The 16785-nt window shown below is 39.6% G+C and overlaps 1 protein-coding gene across 1 annotated transcript in view; it reads right to left on the bottom strand.

Moving 5' to 3' along the window:
• Nucleotides 1–1958: 1958 nt before the first annotated feature.
• The window catches only part of setd3 (SET domain containing 3, actin histidine methyltransferase), a 118836-nt gene continuing 104009 nt past the window's right edge, over nucleotides 1959–16785 (bottom strand). The window contains exons 12-13 of the mRNA XM_048600042.1: nucleotides 8587–8747; nucleotides 1959–5044 (exon numbers count right to left, since the gene is read on the bottom strand). Coding sequence (XP_048455999.1) covers nucleotides 4571–5044; nucleotides 8587–8747 — 635 coding nt within the window. The 3' untranslated portion in view covers nucleotides 1959–4570. The remainder of the gene's footprint in view (nucleotides 5045–8586; nucleotides 8748–16785) is intronic.

The raw sequence follows: 16785 nt of genomic DNA, 5'->3' as shown, positions 1-16785 counted from the left end.
CAACTCAAGTTGCACTCTGGGAAGCATTAACCTGGCAATCAGAACTACATAAATACCATGGATACGCTTATGTGGCGATTTCCTCAGTATCCCGAGACACATCAGCAATGCAAGTTAAATCAGGAGTCCCTCTCCACAACCAACAAATTGGGACAATGTTTCAGATAAAGTAATTTACCAGAATTCAGTTTCTCCTCTGCAGATGTTGCCTGATCGACAGAGTATTTCCTGTATCTTCAGTTTTTATTTTAGATTTCTAGCATCCATATTACTTTTTATTTGTTTTTGGAGTAATCAACAGATGTATGGAAGTAGGCATCAAGTGAGAGCCTGGTAAACTTATACAAAGACTAGTTTGGCCTTCAAGATCCAAATAAACTCTTGACCTATAGGTGCACCAAGAGGCCTAGCAACTTTGTGACACAGTTCCTATTTTCATATTTAAGTCTGTGGCAGATGTAAAGTGTTTATGTTTCTGCACATTGGAACACTTAGGATTCACCCATCACATTGTTACATGTATATTCCTTTAGAAGCTTCAGGGAGATTTAAACAAGTTAATTCAGTAGGCAAATGAGTGGCCAATACAGTATAATGTGGATAAGTGAGAAAATGTCTACTTCAGTTGGAAAAAGCAGAATGGCACAGCATTATCTGAATGGTGACAGATTTGAAAATGTTATGTACAAAAGGACCTAGCTGACCTTGAGTATTGGTTACTGAAAGCAAACATATAGATGCAGCAAGCCTCAAGTAAGAGGAAATGTCTGTTGACTATTTTGCAAGAGGGTTTGAGTACAGGAGCAAGGAAGTCTTGTTGCAGCCTTGTTGAGGTCACACCTGGAGTACTGTGTTCAGTTCAGATCTCCTTACCGAAGAAAAGCTAGATATTGAGGGAGTGTAGCCAAGGTTCACCAGATTGATTCCTGGGATGACAAGTTTATCATATGACCAGAGATTAGGCTAACTGGACCGTAATCATTGGAGTTTAGAAGAATGAGAAGGGATCTCATTGAAACATCAAAAAAAAATTGTCATTGTGCTGGACAGACTGGATTCAGAGAAGATGTTTCTCCTGGCTAGGAGATCCATAACAAGGAGTCACTGTCTCAGTATAATGATGGGCCATTTTGAACTGAGATGAGGAAAAAAATTTTTTATCAAAGGATGGTGAACTTGTGGCATTTTCTAACATAGAAGGCTGTAATGGCTAAGTCATCAACTAGGTTTAAGAAAGAAACACACAGATTTCTCAAGGCAAATGGTGTCAAAGAGTATGTAGACAGAGTAGGAGTATAGCTTGAGGTAGAGGATCAACAACAATCATGTTAAAAGGCAGAGTGTCTCAACCCAATGGGCTGAGTGTCTCACTCCTGCACCTACTTTCTATGTTTCACAGGGATCCATGTTGCACAATTAGGTCGTTCTAGAACAGGAGTCTGGACTATTGTCTTTAGGTGCTGCAGATACTTCTTGTGAGGTAAGCTTTGATCAGATGCAGCTGACTTGGCACGACTGTACTTTCCTTGGTCTTCTTAAGAAGAATGGCTTCAGGTAATTGTGGCTCATCACGACTCTGAGCACTCGTCCACTTGCAAGGAGGCTGCTTATTCAGGTTGATACGTAACACACCAACACTTCATTGTTATAATACATTGTAGCCTCAGAGGAGCAGTGCCCCATCATTAAGATTTCCCTTTTGAGTCAGAGTACAAATACACTGACAGAAAACTGTCATGTTACTTGAAGCAGAGTTCATATTTTCTCCCCCGACTTCAAAATTTGTCTTTTTTATCCCCCCCGTCTGTTGTGGTCTACAATTCTGAGCAAAAGGTTTCTTTGACACAGTGGAGAGGAGCCAGATATTGCAGTTAAACATTTGCAAGTAAATAAAAGCAAGATCAGTAACAAGTGGAAAGCAGATTCTCTCAAAAATAAAATATGTCTCAGTCATCATCTTTAGAAGGTGAGCCACTTTAATTTCATCAAAGTAACTGTGTTCAAGGGAAATGCAACCTAAAGTTTCTAGGGGAAAATAACATCATTTCACTAAGAACAGTGGCCTTTTCTTCAAAGTTTTACATTCATCGATCCTCTTTAATGTATTCAAGGTTGTAGAGCATCTGGTCTAAAATTTACATAAACAGTGCGATAATTACATTTTCTTTAAAGAAACATATAAAACGTACAGTGCTTCATGCTCTGTCCACACTTTGGAGGACAAAGTATCAATGATCTAATTAGTGAGTTGGTTTTCAGATGTAAGAGAAGATGTTAAAGAAGACTTCTCTTACAAATCAAAAACTAAGAAAAGACAATCGTTCAAAATAAAAATTTGCTGTTCAGTTTTCAAAGTATTAAAACAGATAATATGGTGGGTAAATTATTAAAGCGGATAGTACATAAACTGCTAAATTTACAAAACTCACATGTATTCTTTCAAATAGGATAAGTTGTGCAAATTATAAACAGACTAGAATATGGACAAAGTAGTTAGCCCTTTTCATTACAATGGGTGCTCCATTGTCTCAAATATTGTTCTCCTAATTCTCAATACAGAGATCAGCATAAGTTCTGCATACTATATTAATCACAATAATATAAATAAATTTCAAACTCATAATTTAAGGTGTAATTATTACATTTGTGTCCAAAAAAGATGCAAAGTTAATTGCACCAAATCATCACATCTATTACTGCCTGTTTATATGGGATTGGTTTGAACTAAGAATTTTCACTCTGTTTTCTGTTTCTTTTTCGAAAACAGATTTCCAAATTTACTCCATTCATATACATTTATTCTTGCACTTAAAGAAGTTAGGTAATAATTTTAAAAAAACAAATCCAGTTGGAAAACTAGTGTTAGGAAAATTACTAAATTATCCGATAACTTAAATTGAACAAATTTGAATTTTAAACAGTGGACATTAGCTGGATGACACTCAGTCAAGGCAACATCTCAGCACACAATACTCTAATACAGTTCAATCATAACATTAATTAAATCTGAACTTCAGATTCAGAGCTGAAGTAGATGCGTTGTAAAAACGTCCAAATCAAGTTGTGCCCAGCACCATATGAAGGCAATTTTCAGTTATTAGGGGTTAGGTCGAAATTTGGGGATGGGTGGGAAGGGGCACTGGGGAAGAGGGTGGAATTAGCAAATTGTCAAATGCTTATGGGTGCAAGTCTTAACATCTATCGCAGGAGTTGGTATTGAATTGTACCTACGCTTTAATTTAAACCATGCTGTTTACTCAGTACTTGAAAGAGAACAAATTTATTTCCTCATTATAATCACTGTACTATTAATTCATTTTAACCCAGCAAAATAGGATAGGTTCAACCAATATATAATCAGAGTGACAACTTTAGTCTAAAAGAAAGAATATGGATGACTTTGATTACGATAGAGGTTATGTCATCAATCACTTGGGCAGAGAGATGTGGAGGGGACAAAAAGGGATATAGTCCTTTGCATTATGATTATGTTGGATCATCAGCTTATGAAGGTCATTAAACCTTAGCACTAACAGAATTCCATGTTTATAAGTAGAAGAAAGCCCAGTTCTGGTAGCCATCTGCCCACAGTCTTTTGCAGATGGTATATGCCTTTGGTTGAGGGATCCAAACAAATAGCACTAACATTCTCATGGGAACTAAGGACCACACCAGTTTAAATTATCACAGGCTCAAACAGAAAATATTAGTCTAGATTTCCTTAACTGTTTGCAGATGACACTGGTGCCAAATGTATGAACCAATCAACATCAAAGACTCTGGAACTTCTAAGGATTTATGAATTTCTATGCTGTGGTTGTAAAAGGCTTGGCACTTCAGTTTGCCCAGTCAGAAAGTTGAGCCTCACTGGAAGTCATACTTCAGAATTCTATATCAACCCCCATCTTGTGGTTACATATAATGCTTACAACGTGTCTAGAGCAGACATATGGAACCATGACATTCAGTCTATGACATACCAGTTGGTTACTCACTCACCACTTGATATTCTTTGCACCAATAAAAAACAAAAACTAGAAATAGTAACCACCTGATTATAATAGTCAACAAGGGGCAACTGGTTTGTGGTCACTGTGGATGCGTTTGAGTGCATATGAGTCTGCACTCCTGTGGAAATTCTTTATGTGTAGAAACAAAATGAATATTGTGTTGAAAAGCACAATTTTTTTTTAAAACTTGTGTACCAAACAGCATACACATGTTATTAAATCAAAAAGAATTACTTTACACCACTGTTTCACTGTTAGATTTCATTCTGTAGAGCTAAAAAAAAGTTTTAATTGACTGAATTCTGATGCTGAAAATTTCATTTAAACTAGTTGACAGTCCTCCCGTTTTCAAATCCAACAATGGGAGTAGGCAAATTTAAGCCGGAAGCTATTTGAAGACCACTTCTTTTAAACAAACTGAAATTTTAAAAGAAAGTAAGCTCCCTTGACAAGACCACTTCAGCTACAACTCATCTCACCTTAAAAGGACATGATCAAATGTGCTGCACTTTCAGCTATAGAAATGTTCAGAGTTCCCATTTCCACTTCACCTAAAGATTTCATGATTGTTCTCCAATTTCTACTGTTTTAATGTGCTCATTCTTTTCTGATATAGTCTTTATGGTACCTCCAGTCTCTTTGGTATTGTCTTCTTGTTCAGGGTTTTCATGATCTTTGGGATTGGTACCAATGGGAAAAGTGCTCTCTCCATTCACGATGCCTCCCCCTTCTACAATTGCCTTCCCCAGGGCTTCCGTTAAATTCAAATCCTGCTCTCCTTCATCATCAATGTTTAAATTTCTCAGCACCATCGGAATTTTGGAGTCTGTTGCAGTGTTCTCTAGCATGGCGATGTTACTTTCCTCATATTTGGGAAGTGGTGCACCTTTGTCTTGGAGTTCTGTAAAGTGCTCTCTTTTTGTAGCAGCACTTTGCACTGCCTTTTCCAAGATCTCCTTCTCTGCTGTGCGGAGTTGGACGGCCATCTTGGTGTGGTAGGACAGTTCTGGCTTTTCGAGCAGTGACCTATCATCCTAAAATCAGAGGTTGGGGGAGAAAAGGAAGTGGAGAATGTTGACTTAATCTGGACAAGATTCAGACATTTGGTTACATGATGACCAGAAAAGATGTTCTCCTCAGAGTAAAAACGGTTAAAAAGTGATTTATCTTGAGGAAGAGTTTCAATATGACTCTGCGTTCAAAGGGTATCTTTAAAGTTGTAAAAAGTTCCAAAGTGCTTCACTTGACTGATGCCACACACAAAGAAAAAGGACTAAAAGTTTGGTTAACAGGTACGTACTAATGACTCATTAGCAGGACAGAAAGGGAGAGAGGTTTAAGGAAAAGGGTGGTGGAAGCAGATTCAATAGTAATTTTTCAAAAGGAAATTAAACACTTGATTGGAAAATTTGCAGAGGGGAATGTGCAAGGGAGTGGGATTAATTTTTTAAAAAATTCATTCATGGGATGTAGGCTTTGCTGGCTGGGACAGCAATTATTTCCTATCGCTAGTTTGCTTTTGGAAAGTGGTAAGGAGCTACCTTATTGAACTGTTCTAGTCCATTCACTTTTGGTAGACCCACAATGCCATTGGGGAGGAAGTTTCAGGATTTTGACCAGCGACACTGAAGGAATGGCGATAGATTTCCAAATCAGAATGGTGAGTGACTCGGAGGGGAACTTGCAGGTGGTGGTGTTCCAATGTATCTGCTGCCCTTGTCCTTTTAGATAGTAGTGGTTGTGGATTTGGAAGGTTCTGTCTAAGGAGCTTTAGTGAATTCCTGCAGTGCATCACACTGCTGCTTCCAAGCACTATGATTGAGGTAGGGAAATTTTGTGTACGTGGTGAAAATCATGGGGCTACTTTGTCCTAGATGGTGTCAAGCTTCTTGAGTGACGTTGGAGCTGCACTAATCCAGGCAAGTGAGGGTATTCCAGCACACTCCTGACTTGTGTCTTGAATATGGTGGACAGCCTTTGGGGAATCAGGAATTGCTGCGATGTTCCTAACCTGCGACCTGCTCTTGTAGCCATAATACTTGTATGGCCAATTTGGTTCGGTTTCTGGTTGATGGAAACTCCTACGATGTTGATAGTGAGAATTCAATAATGGTGATGCCATTGAAAGTCAAGATTCTCTTTTGCTGGAGATGTTTATTGCTTGGCACTTGTGTGGCATTTGGGCATGGACTGCTCAAGTATCTGAGGAGTCGCAAATGCTGCTGAACATTGTGCAGTCGATGGTGAACATTTCCACTTATGACCTAATGATGAGGAAAGCTCATTGATGAAGCACTTGAAGATGCTTTGGCCAAGGACACTACCCTGAGAAACCCCTGTGGAGATGTCCTGAAGCTGATATGACTGATCTCCAACAACCACAACCATCTTCCTACATGCCAGGAATGACTACAACCAATAAAAGCTCTCCATTAATCCCAGCAACAGTTTTCCTTGGGCTCCTTAAGGCCATACTCAGTCAAATGCAGCCTTGAAGAGAAGGGCAGTCACTGTCACTTCACCTTTGAATTCAGCTCTTTTGCCCATGTTTGAACTAATGCTGTAATGAAGTCAGGAGCTGACTGACTCTGGCAGAACACAAACGGAGTGCAAGAGCACTGTTGACAAACCTTCCATCACTTGACTGATGGCCAAGAACAGACTGATGGGACAGTAATTGGCTGAGTTAGACATGCTGGGTTAGATATTAGAGATATCAAACTCTTTGCTGGTTGGAATCATACCTGGCACATAGGAAGATGGTTTTGGTTGCTGGAGGTCAGTCATCTCAACTCCAGGGCATCTCTGCAAGAGTTCCTCAGGGTAATGTCCTATGCCTAACCATTTTCAGCTGCTTCATTAACGACCTTCCCTCCATTATAAGGTCAGAAGTAGGGATGTTTGCCGATGTTTGCACAATGTTCAGCACCATTTGCAACTTGTCAGATACTGAAGAAGTAGTTGTTCAAATGCGACAAGATCTGGACAATATTGAGGCTTGGGCTGACAAGTGGCAGGTAACATTCGTACCACACTAATGACAGACAATCCAACCACCTCCCCTTGACATTCAATAATGTTACCATCACTATCTTGGGAGTTACCATTGACCAGAAACTCAACTGGACTTGCAACATAAACACAGTGGCTACAATCGCACATCAGAGACTAGGAATACTGTGGTGAATACCTGACTCCCAAAGTCTGTCTACCATTTAGAAGGCAGGAGTGTGATGGAATACTCTCCACTTGCCTGGATGGGCACAGGTCCATCAACACTGAAGAAGCTTAACACCATCCAGGACAAAGCAGCCCACTAGATCGGCACCACATCCACAAGCATCCACTCTCTTCTCCACTGCCACGCAGTAGCAACATTGTGTACCATGTACAAGATGCACTGCAGAAATTCAAAGATCCTTAGACAGCACCTTCCAAACTCACGATCACTTCCAACTAGAAGGACAAGGGCAGCAGATACACGGGCGCACCACCACTTGCGAGTTTCCCTCCAAGCTACTCACAATCCTGACTTGGGAATATAATAGCTGTTCCTTCACTTTTGCTGAATCAAAATCCTGGAATTCCCTACCTAAGGGCATTGTGAGTTTACCTACAGCACGTGGATTGCAGTGGTTCAAGAAGGCAGCCTACCACCACTTTCTCAAAGGCAAGCAATAAGTGCCGTCCAGCCAGCAACACCCATGCCCATAAGTGAATAAATTAAAAAAAAATCCTGCTTTTTATGTACAGCATATATCTGGGAAATTTTCTACTTTGCTAGGTCGATACCAGTGTTGTCACCGTATGGGAACAGCTTGGATTGGGGGATGGTAAGTTCTGAAGCAGAAATCATCTGCATCATTGCAGGAACGTTATCAGTGCTAGTATCACTGCTGTTGCAGTATCCAGTACGTCCAACCATTTCTTGATATCACCTGGAGTGAATCGAATTGACTGAAGACTGGCATCTGTGATGCTGGGGACGTCTGGGACGATGCTGAGATAGATCATCCACAAGCACTTCACATTGTTGCAATGCTTCAGCCCTCCCTCTTACACTGCTGTGCGAGGCTCCTCCATTATCAAGGGCAGAGATTTTTGTGGAGGTTCCTCCTCCAGTGAGTTATTTACTTCTCCTCTGCCAATCACTATGAGATGAGGCAGGACTGCAGAGCTCTGATCTAATCCCTTGGTTGTGGAATCATTTAGCTCTGTCAGCATTTGCAGGTAGTCCTGTTCTTTAACTTCACAAGGATCGTACCATATTTTTAGGGATTCTTAGTGCTGTTCCTGGCATGCCCTCTTGCACTTTTCATTCACAATTCAATAGCTCTTTTAAAGGCTTTGCCGTTAGTGTCATTTTATAAATCTATTTCTATTCAGCTTCACATAGGGTCCATCTTGTTTTGAAAAAAAAAAAAATCAATACATCCGATAAGATACATTCCTAGTTTCTGTTCACACATGCTAGGCTCAATACCAAATTAAAATTGCTAAGGCTGTCTAGGTCACTTGCATGTACTCCATTTTAAATACTTTTAAAATTAACAAAATAAGACATAAAAGACCTTACCTCAGTAGTAGTTTTATATGTTTTTAAGAGGAGTGCACCTCTGGTTTCAAGGAAGGTCCACAGTTTGATTTCATTATCCCAGCTTACAGGGAAATCAGAGTTTCCCAAGGTAAAGATCTTATCGATTGCATGTTCTCCCACAAGATGTTCTTTCAATTCATCTGTAATTACATAGATTATAATTAAGAACATTCAAAATTTGATATTTCAAAGACCCTGGGGCTTGATTTCAGCATTGGGGTAACTTCAGCCGATTACAATTTGAAAAGAAAGCAGTAGTTTACACCCTTTGATCCCCTGCTTTGTTCTTTGAATGTTTCTCCCCACTTCTTTCTGCATCCTTCAACAAACAGTTGTCCACCTGAGAGAACAAGCAAGCTCGCATTTCTGGGTTGTGTGTTAACGGCTATAAGCACATGTCCAGGCTACATTGTGCTGCCCTCCTCTCAGATTTTCTCCTTCATCATTGTATTGTCAGCTTCAGGCAGCTAGTATTTGTAGGACACAAATTCAGAACTGTCTCATTTGCTTTTCTAAAAATGTTACACAAACTTGTAAAACCACTCTTACTAAGTCACTTATAAATCCAAAGGTGTTCAGTGATGATAGGTCTGTGATTTCTATATTAACGAGCTTGGAATTTGAACTAGTGGCATTTGAGTGTGACCCTATTTTTGTGAAGAAATACATGATTTTAAAACAGTATGTGTCAGGGAGCATGTGACTACAGGGCCACCTGGAATGTTCAAGGAAGTTCATTCCATTGGAGGGGTTTATGACAGGAAAGAGAAAACATTGAAAGACATTAGCTTGCTTTTTGGTTTAGACTAATCAAGATTTGATTTTTAATTAGAAAAGTCTGGAGCTTGGAAAGCTATTTGGTAGTTTGAAGATGTCTTGACTGGAATCAGATGTAAGTATAGTTTCTCCTAGAAAAATTAGATTGTTCAGAGCAGGTAGAGATCATAGAAATCATAGAATCCCTACAGGCCAATCGACCCAACAAGTTCACACCGCCCCTCCAAAGAGCATCCCACCCAGGCCTATCCCCCTTGCCTTTCCCTGTAACCCTGCATTTCCCATGGCCAATCCACCTAACCTGCACATCTTTGGACTGTGGGAGGAAACCCGAGTACCCGGAGGAAACCCACGCAGGCATGGTGAGAATGTGCAAACTCCACACAGACAGTTGCTCGAGGGTGGAATTGAACCCAGGTTCCTGACGCTGTGAGGCAGCACTGCTTACCACTGAGCCACCGTGCCACCCAATGGTGATGGGACAGGCTTTTGGTTGGGGGGTGGGGGTCATCAGGAGGTGAATTACTTGCCATAGTATGCTTGGCCTCTGATCTGCTTTTCTAGCCATATATTTATGTGGCAACTCCAGTGAAATTTCTGGCCAATGGTAAACCCCAGGATAGAACAGAGAAGAGTACAGCACAGGAACGTGCCCTTCAGCCCACGTTGCTGTGCCGAACGTGACAGCAAATTAAACTAATCCCTTCTGCCAGCCCTTGGTCCATATCCCTCCATTCCTTGCATATTCATGTGCTTATCTAAAAGTCCCTTAAATCGTACCTGCCTCTACCACCACCCCTGGCAGCATGCTCCAGACCCCTAAGACAGTGTAAAAAAAACTTGCCCTTCACGTCTCCTTTGAACTTACCCCCTCTCACCTTAAATGCATGCTCCCCAGTATTAGACATTTGAACTCTGGGAAAAAGATTCTGACCGTCAACCCAATCTATGCATCTCATCATCGTATAGACTTCTATCAAGTCTCCCCTCAGCTTCTGCTGCTCCAGAGAAAACAACCAGAGTTTTTCTAGCCTTTCCTTATGGCTCATACCCTCAGCATCGTGGTAAACCTCTTCTGCACCGTCTCCAAAATCTCCACATCCTTCCTGTAATGTGGCGACCAGAATTGAACACAATACTCTAAGTGTGGCCTAACCAAAGTCTTATAAAGCTACAACATGACATCCTGACTCTTGTACTCAATTCTCTGACCAGTAAAGGCAAGAATGTCATATGCCTTCTTTCCCACTACCTGCTTGCGTGGCACCTTTCAGGGACCTATGGACTTGAAACCCAAGATCCCTTTGAACATCAATACTGTTCAGAGTCTTGCCGTTAACTGTATACATTTCCTTAACATTTGATCTCCCAAAGTGCAGCACCTCATACTCACCTGGACCAACCTCTATCTGCCATTCCTCCACCCATATCTGCAACTGATCTATATCCTGCTGCATCTTTTAACAACCAGGACATTGATAGTGGGGAATTCTCTCAGGGAAAGAGTTTGGTTTGTGAAATTTCAAGACCAGCACTGTTGGTTAGAACTCTGTAGCTTATCAGGTCTGAGAACTTAGTTGGGTTAATATTCCAGGGAAAAGACCTTATAGGACCAGAACAAAGAAAAAGCAGTTAAAATCAAAGCCTACAGGTATAATGGAGAAGAAATTTGTTTTTTTTGAGTAACTATAAAGAGATGGTGTTGAGGATTAGGTGGGATTTCATTTTGCCATGAGTTTTGAAAGTGTTCAAACTGTTAGTTTTGGATGGCTTGGTTTGGTCTATTTTCATTTCTTTCTTTTGTGTAATAAACTTCTGCTTTTTTGTTAAAACAAGTCTGCAGCCTTGTGTGTTTATGTTTCAATGAAAGACCACTATGTCAAATGAAAAAAACCTGATTTATCAATTCAAATTTTATTCTGGGATCTGATTTGTCAGTAACAACATTAGCTGGGATCATAAACATTTGCTCATCTTTATCTGACCAATTTACAGGGTATTCCTGGCATTTTATGCTTTTACTTAGGTTATGTACTGATGATATTGTTTCAAGAAGGAATAGTTAAGTATCAAATGCTTTCTCAAACTCCAAATATATAACATCTACTGCACTACCCTCAACGTCACCTCGTTAAAGAACTCAATCAAATTTGTCAGACGTGACCTTCTCTTGACAAAGCCATGTTGACTGTCTAGCTTTAACTTGTTTTTCTCTAAGTGTATATTTACCTTATCCTGTAAACAGCCTCCATCAGCTTTTCCACTAGTGACATCAAGCTGATAGGTCTGTAGTTCCCTGGGTTACCCTTTGCCCCTTTCTTAAACAACAGAGTCACATTTGCAATCCTCCAGTCCCCTGGGACTAATCCTGTGCTCAGAGAGGCCTTGAAAATTTCTGCCAATGGCTCCGCAATTTGCTCCTTTAACCTCTCTCAGCAATCTAGGATTCATCCCATCTGTGCCTGGTAACTTCTCTACCTGGAGTACTTTTTAGCACCTCTTCTTTATCCATAACCATATTGCTCAGTTGCTCAACACCCACATTTTCAACTAGGCTACTGTCACCATTTTCTAATTTTGTATTCAGAAGCAAAAGTATTCTTTTAATACCTCTGTCATACCCTTTGCTTCGGTGAGAAGCTTACCCTGCTTGTTCCTTATGGGCCCCACCCTGTCCTTCACCTTTGGCCCATTGAGTTTGTTCTGCCATTCAAGTTTGCAGAAATACCAAAATTAGTGGTCTAGTGGACAGTGAAGAAAGTTCTCTCAGAATACAATAGGACCTTGATCAGAAGGGCCAATGGGCCGAGAAGTGGCAGATGGAGTTTCATTTTGATAAATGTGAGGTGTTGCATTTTGGTAAGGCAAATCAGGGCAGGAATTACACACTTAACATTGCGGCCCTGGGGAGTGTTGCCGAAAAAGAGAGACCTAAGATTGCTGGCGCACTGTAGTTTCTTGAAAGTGGAGCTGCATGTAGACAGGATGGTGAAAAATGCGTTTGGCACACTTGCCTTCATTGATTAGTGCACTGCATATCGGAATTGGGACATCATGTTATGGCCGTACAGGACATTGATGAGGCCACTTTTAGAATACTGCATTCAATTCTGGTCTTCCTGCTATAGGAAGTATGTTGTGAAACTTAAAATGGTTCAGAAAAGATTTAAAAGGATGTTGCTGGGATTGGAGAGTTTGAGCTATAGGAAGGGGCTGAATAGGCTGGAGCATTTTTTTCCCTGGAGCATTGCAGTCTGAGGGGGTGATCTTACAGACGTTTATAAAATCATGAAGGACATGGATAGGGTGAATACCCAAGGTCTTTTTTGCCAGAGTGGCGGAATCCAGAATTAGAGGGCACACATTTAAGGTAAGAGGGGAAAGATTTAAAAGGGACCTGAGGGGCAACTTTTTCATGCAGAGGGAGGTGCGTGTATGGAATGAGCTGCAAGAGGAAGTGATGGAGGCTGGTACAATTACAACATTTAAAATGCATCTGGACAGGTACAAGAATAGGAAGGGTTTAAAGGGATATGGGCCAAATGATTTTAGATGATTTTACGACACCTGGTCAGCGTGGACAAGTTGGACTGTTTCCAATCCGAATGAGTCTTTGACTCTATGACACAAATTGACTATCCCAGAAGAAATTCCTCATCATCTTTGTCTAACTAGATTATCCCTTAGCCCAATTTACGCTTCTGGTCCTAGACTCTCCCACAACCTTTCCACATCTACTCTGTCAAGACCCCTAAGAATCTCATATGTTTCAATATGGTCGACTTTCATCCTTCTAGATGCCAAAAAGTAAAAATCCAACCTACTCAAGTTCTCAGTGTTAGACCATCCCTCCATATCCAGAATCAACCTAGTGAGCATTCTCTGGCTTGCCTCTAATGCCAGTAAAGCTTTCCTTAGATAAGGGATAACTACTGTTCAAAGGTATTTCAGGGTGCCCTGAAGTTGTGACCTTTGATTTAGTTAAACACAACAGAATGGTTAAGCATAATCAAAATCCTACGTCATGATACTGGAACAGGCCTGCTGTCTCTCTAGAGATCACAGTGCAATCCAGCCTACAAAGATCGACACAAGAATATCATGTAATCAGAAAATAAGACCTTAGGGATCATCTAAATTGTTTAGCAATAGATTTGAAATCAATTTATCTCCATGAAATGTGTTGATTAATTAACTACATTACATTAGAAAATCTGGGTCAGCGAAAGGTTCTTCATACATATGAACGCAGAAATGCAGATAGTATCAATTCCAGTCATGTTCTGTTGAACCTTGTATCTTTCTCAACTATTCTATTTTAAATCTAATTGTGACTTATAAAGATTGACTGGAAAATCTTCAGAATTTAGCTAATCTCTGATTTTAAACATTTTGAATTTCATATCAGACTCTCAGAAAGATAGCATCATTTAAAGGGTTAAATTAAGAGACAGGTTGCAACCTCCACAAAGTAATGTAAAGATTCATTAGCATACATATAAATAAATTATTCTCTCTGGTGGAAGAATCCAGGACCAGAGGGCAGAATTTTAAAATTGAAGCCCAATTGTTTGGGCATGAAATCATGATGTTCGTATTTGCTCAGAGCAGAAAAAAATCTAGAATTCACTTTCTGTGGATGCTGAGTCAATTGAAAGTTATAAAACCCAGAGCAATATATTTCCGTTGGATCAAGGGAGAAAGAACAAAGGCACATAAATATGAATTCTCAATGAACTGAATGGTGACAAAGGCTTGAGGGACTGAATGATTTACTCCTTTTCTTGTGTGTAGTAACCAACATGGATTCAGGAAAAGGAAAATCCTGCTTGTCCAGTTTCCTCAGCTTCTTTAAGGAAGTAGCAAATGGTGACAAGGGGAGTCCTTAGGTCTCCAAAAAGGATTGGAAAATGTGCCTTATGACTAGCTATTAGTCAAACACAAAGTAGTGGAGATTTAGGTGGAACTCCAGTTTTAAATATAAAAAGCAGACGGACGATAAAAACTTGAGAATTCCTTAATGGAATTATGTTGGCTGCTGGGTTGGAAGAGAGCAACGAGTGGGATGCCCTAGTTCTGATACTAAAAAAACTTTTCATTTAATTAAATGGAAGATTGAGTATCAGTGTACGAAGTGGTAGTAATTGCTGAGGATACCAAACTAGAAGGGTTAATGGAATCAGAGGAATGGCAGAGCAAGTTGTCCAAAATAAGTACGTGGCTGTGTAAAATTTAATGCAAATGTAATCTGCACATAGAACGGAACACACACCCTCAGTTACTGAAATAATTATTTTCATACAGCACCTTTCACAATCTGGAGCTCCTAACAGCACTGTCAGTGTCCCGATGTGCCAAGGAATGCAGCAGTTCAAGAAGACAGTTCACACCACCTTCTCCAGGGTAACTACAGATGGGCAGTTAATGTTGGCCCACCCAGTGACACCCAAATCCCACAGACAAATAACAATCCTTTAAAGTATCTCAATTAGCTTCTCAGCAAATAAAGTACTTTTGAAGTATTTAATTTGATTTATTATTGTCATATGTACCTAGGTACAGTAAAAAGTTTTGCTTTGCGTGCATTACAGGTAGGTAATACCATACAAAATGTATTAGGGTAACAGAACAGAGAGAAAAATACAATGTTATGGGTGCAGAGAAGGTGCACAGAGAGTGAGACCAACACTAAATATAACATCTAAGAGGTCCATTCAGAAGTCTAATAACAGCAGGGATGAAGCTGTTCTTGAACTCTACAGTAATTATTGTACTGTGCCAATTTACACACAGTGAGATCCCAGAAAAAGCAAAAGGAATGGTTTGTCCCAGGACAAGTACAAAGATCTGATCCGGATGAGGATACAAAATCAAATAATTAAATCTTTGTTAAGTGATCCGGAAAAGTGATTAGTCAACATGAATGACAATCATGCTGACTGTACAATTCCCACTTTTGACTATTATGATTTGTCTCACAAATGTGAGGAAACAATTATTAAGTAGGTCCCATTTAAAATCCTAAATAAATAACCAACATGTTGGTGGTGCAAGGAGTATGTAGTGAAATTTATTTCACCATTTGTGGGAGCCCTCCCTGATTCTGCTGCCATGCTCCAGCAGAAAAAGAAGGCTGAAAGAGAGAAGCTAACTCAAAGCAGCAAAAACTACTCAGCACCTATACACTATTTTGATATCTCTGCCCGACTCCATTTAAGATCTGTCCAGCAAAAGAAACAAAAAAAAACTCTTTTCATAGTGACATCATTTAAAAAAAAATCAGCATTTTCACAGCAAACTCACTTCCTTCACATAATCCAAAAGACTACAAATGTTTATTTTTAAGATTACAGAATTCCACAAACAACAGTGTGCTGTAAAATGGGAGTTATCAGTAATTCTTGAACTACGTAAAGTTTTAAAAACTAAATGCTAAACGAGTTGTTAAATTTGAAAATCAAAACTGCAGAGAAACTTTTTTTATTTTTATTTGATCAACAAGTTTGTCCTGCAATCTTGTAATACAGGCAACCTTTTAATTATCTTTGTCAGTTTAATTGACGCAACATTTATCATCAGTGTGGTATGTACTCTTACATGACTGCTGATTGAATTCACATGATGTACCATGTACACTATAAAATCTCTACATCAAAAGATTCAACATAAGTTGCTGGAAAATGCACCAAATAGAGTGCCGAAAGTAATGCCCTTTAACTCTAAATCAGTGCAAGCATTTGAGAAGGTGACATGGCTCTCATTGGGTGGAAGAAAATACTTTGACAAAGTTTGAGAAAACGTTGCTACGTAGAACCACCTCACAATAAGCGCTTGGCAATAAAGTAGGAGTGAATTGAGTAACCAGTTAATATTATATAAATTTGGACACAAGTGCTTTCTCATGCTTACTGGCCGAAAAACAACTCTTTCTGAAGATACAGCATAAAATAACAATTCACTTTGATAGCAAAATACAAACATCCAGGCTAGAAAAGACCAGGTGGCCTACTATACGTGCCTCATACAGCAAGACCAGAACATCATGACTTAATACTTAAACAGACTTCTTTCCTTACTTATGTAATAAATATTGTTACTTATTTTAAGAGAAAAATTAGGGATAAATGCTACAGACAGAAGTTTTCACCAATGAAATTCAATGCACCTGACTTTACAGGAAAAGTTCACAATATGTCAAAAACAAAGAACAAAGAACAATCAGGGTGCACAAGACGGGATTGCATAAATCTCTACAAAGCATTTTATTTGGGGATGGGGGTGATAAAGAGATAACATTTGCAGGAAGAAATGACAATATTAATTGCAGTTCTCAATACACCAAAGTGACAAATCAAGGTAGCCTTTTAACAATTACATTAAAGGCAATAAATAAAAGCATTT

Source organism: Rhincodon typus, chromosome 8, assembly GCF_021869965.1.
Source record: "Rhincodon typus isolate 14 chromosome 8, sRhiTyp1.1, whole genome shotgun sequence".
Lineage (NCBI taxonomy): Eukaryota > Metazoa > Chordata > Chondrichthyes > Orectolobiformes > Rhincodontidae > Rhincodon > Rhincodon typus.
Note: the sequence above shows the minus strand (reverse complement) of the source record. Positions and strands in the feature narration are given on the sequence as shown.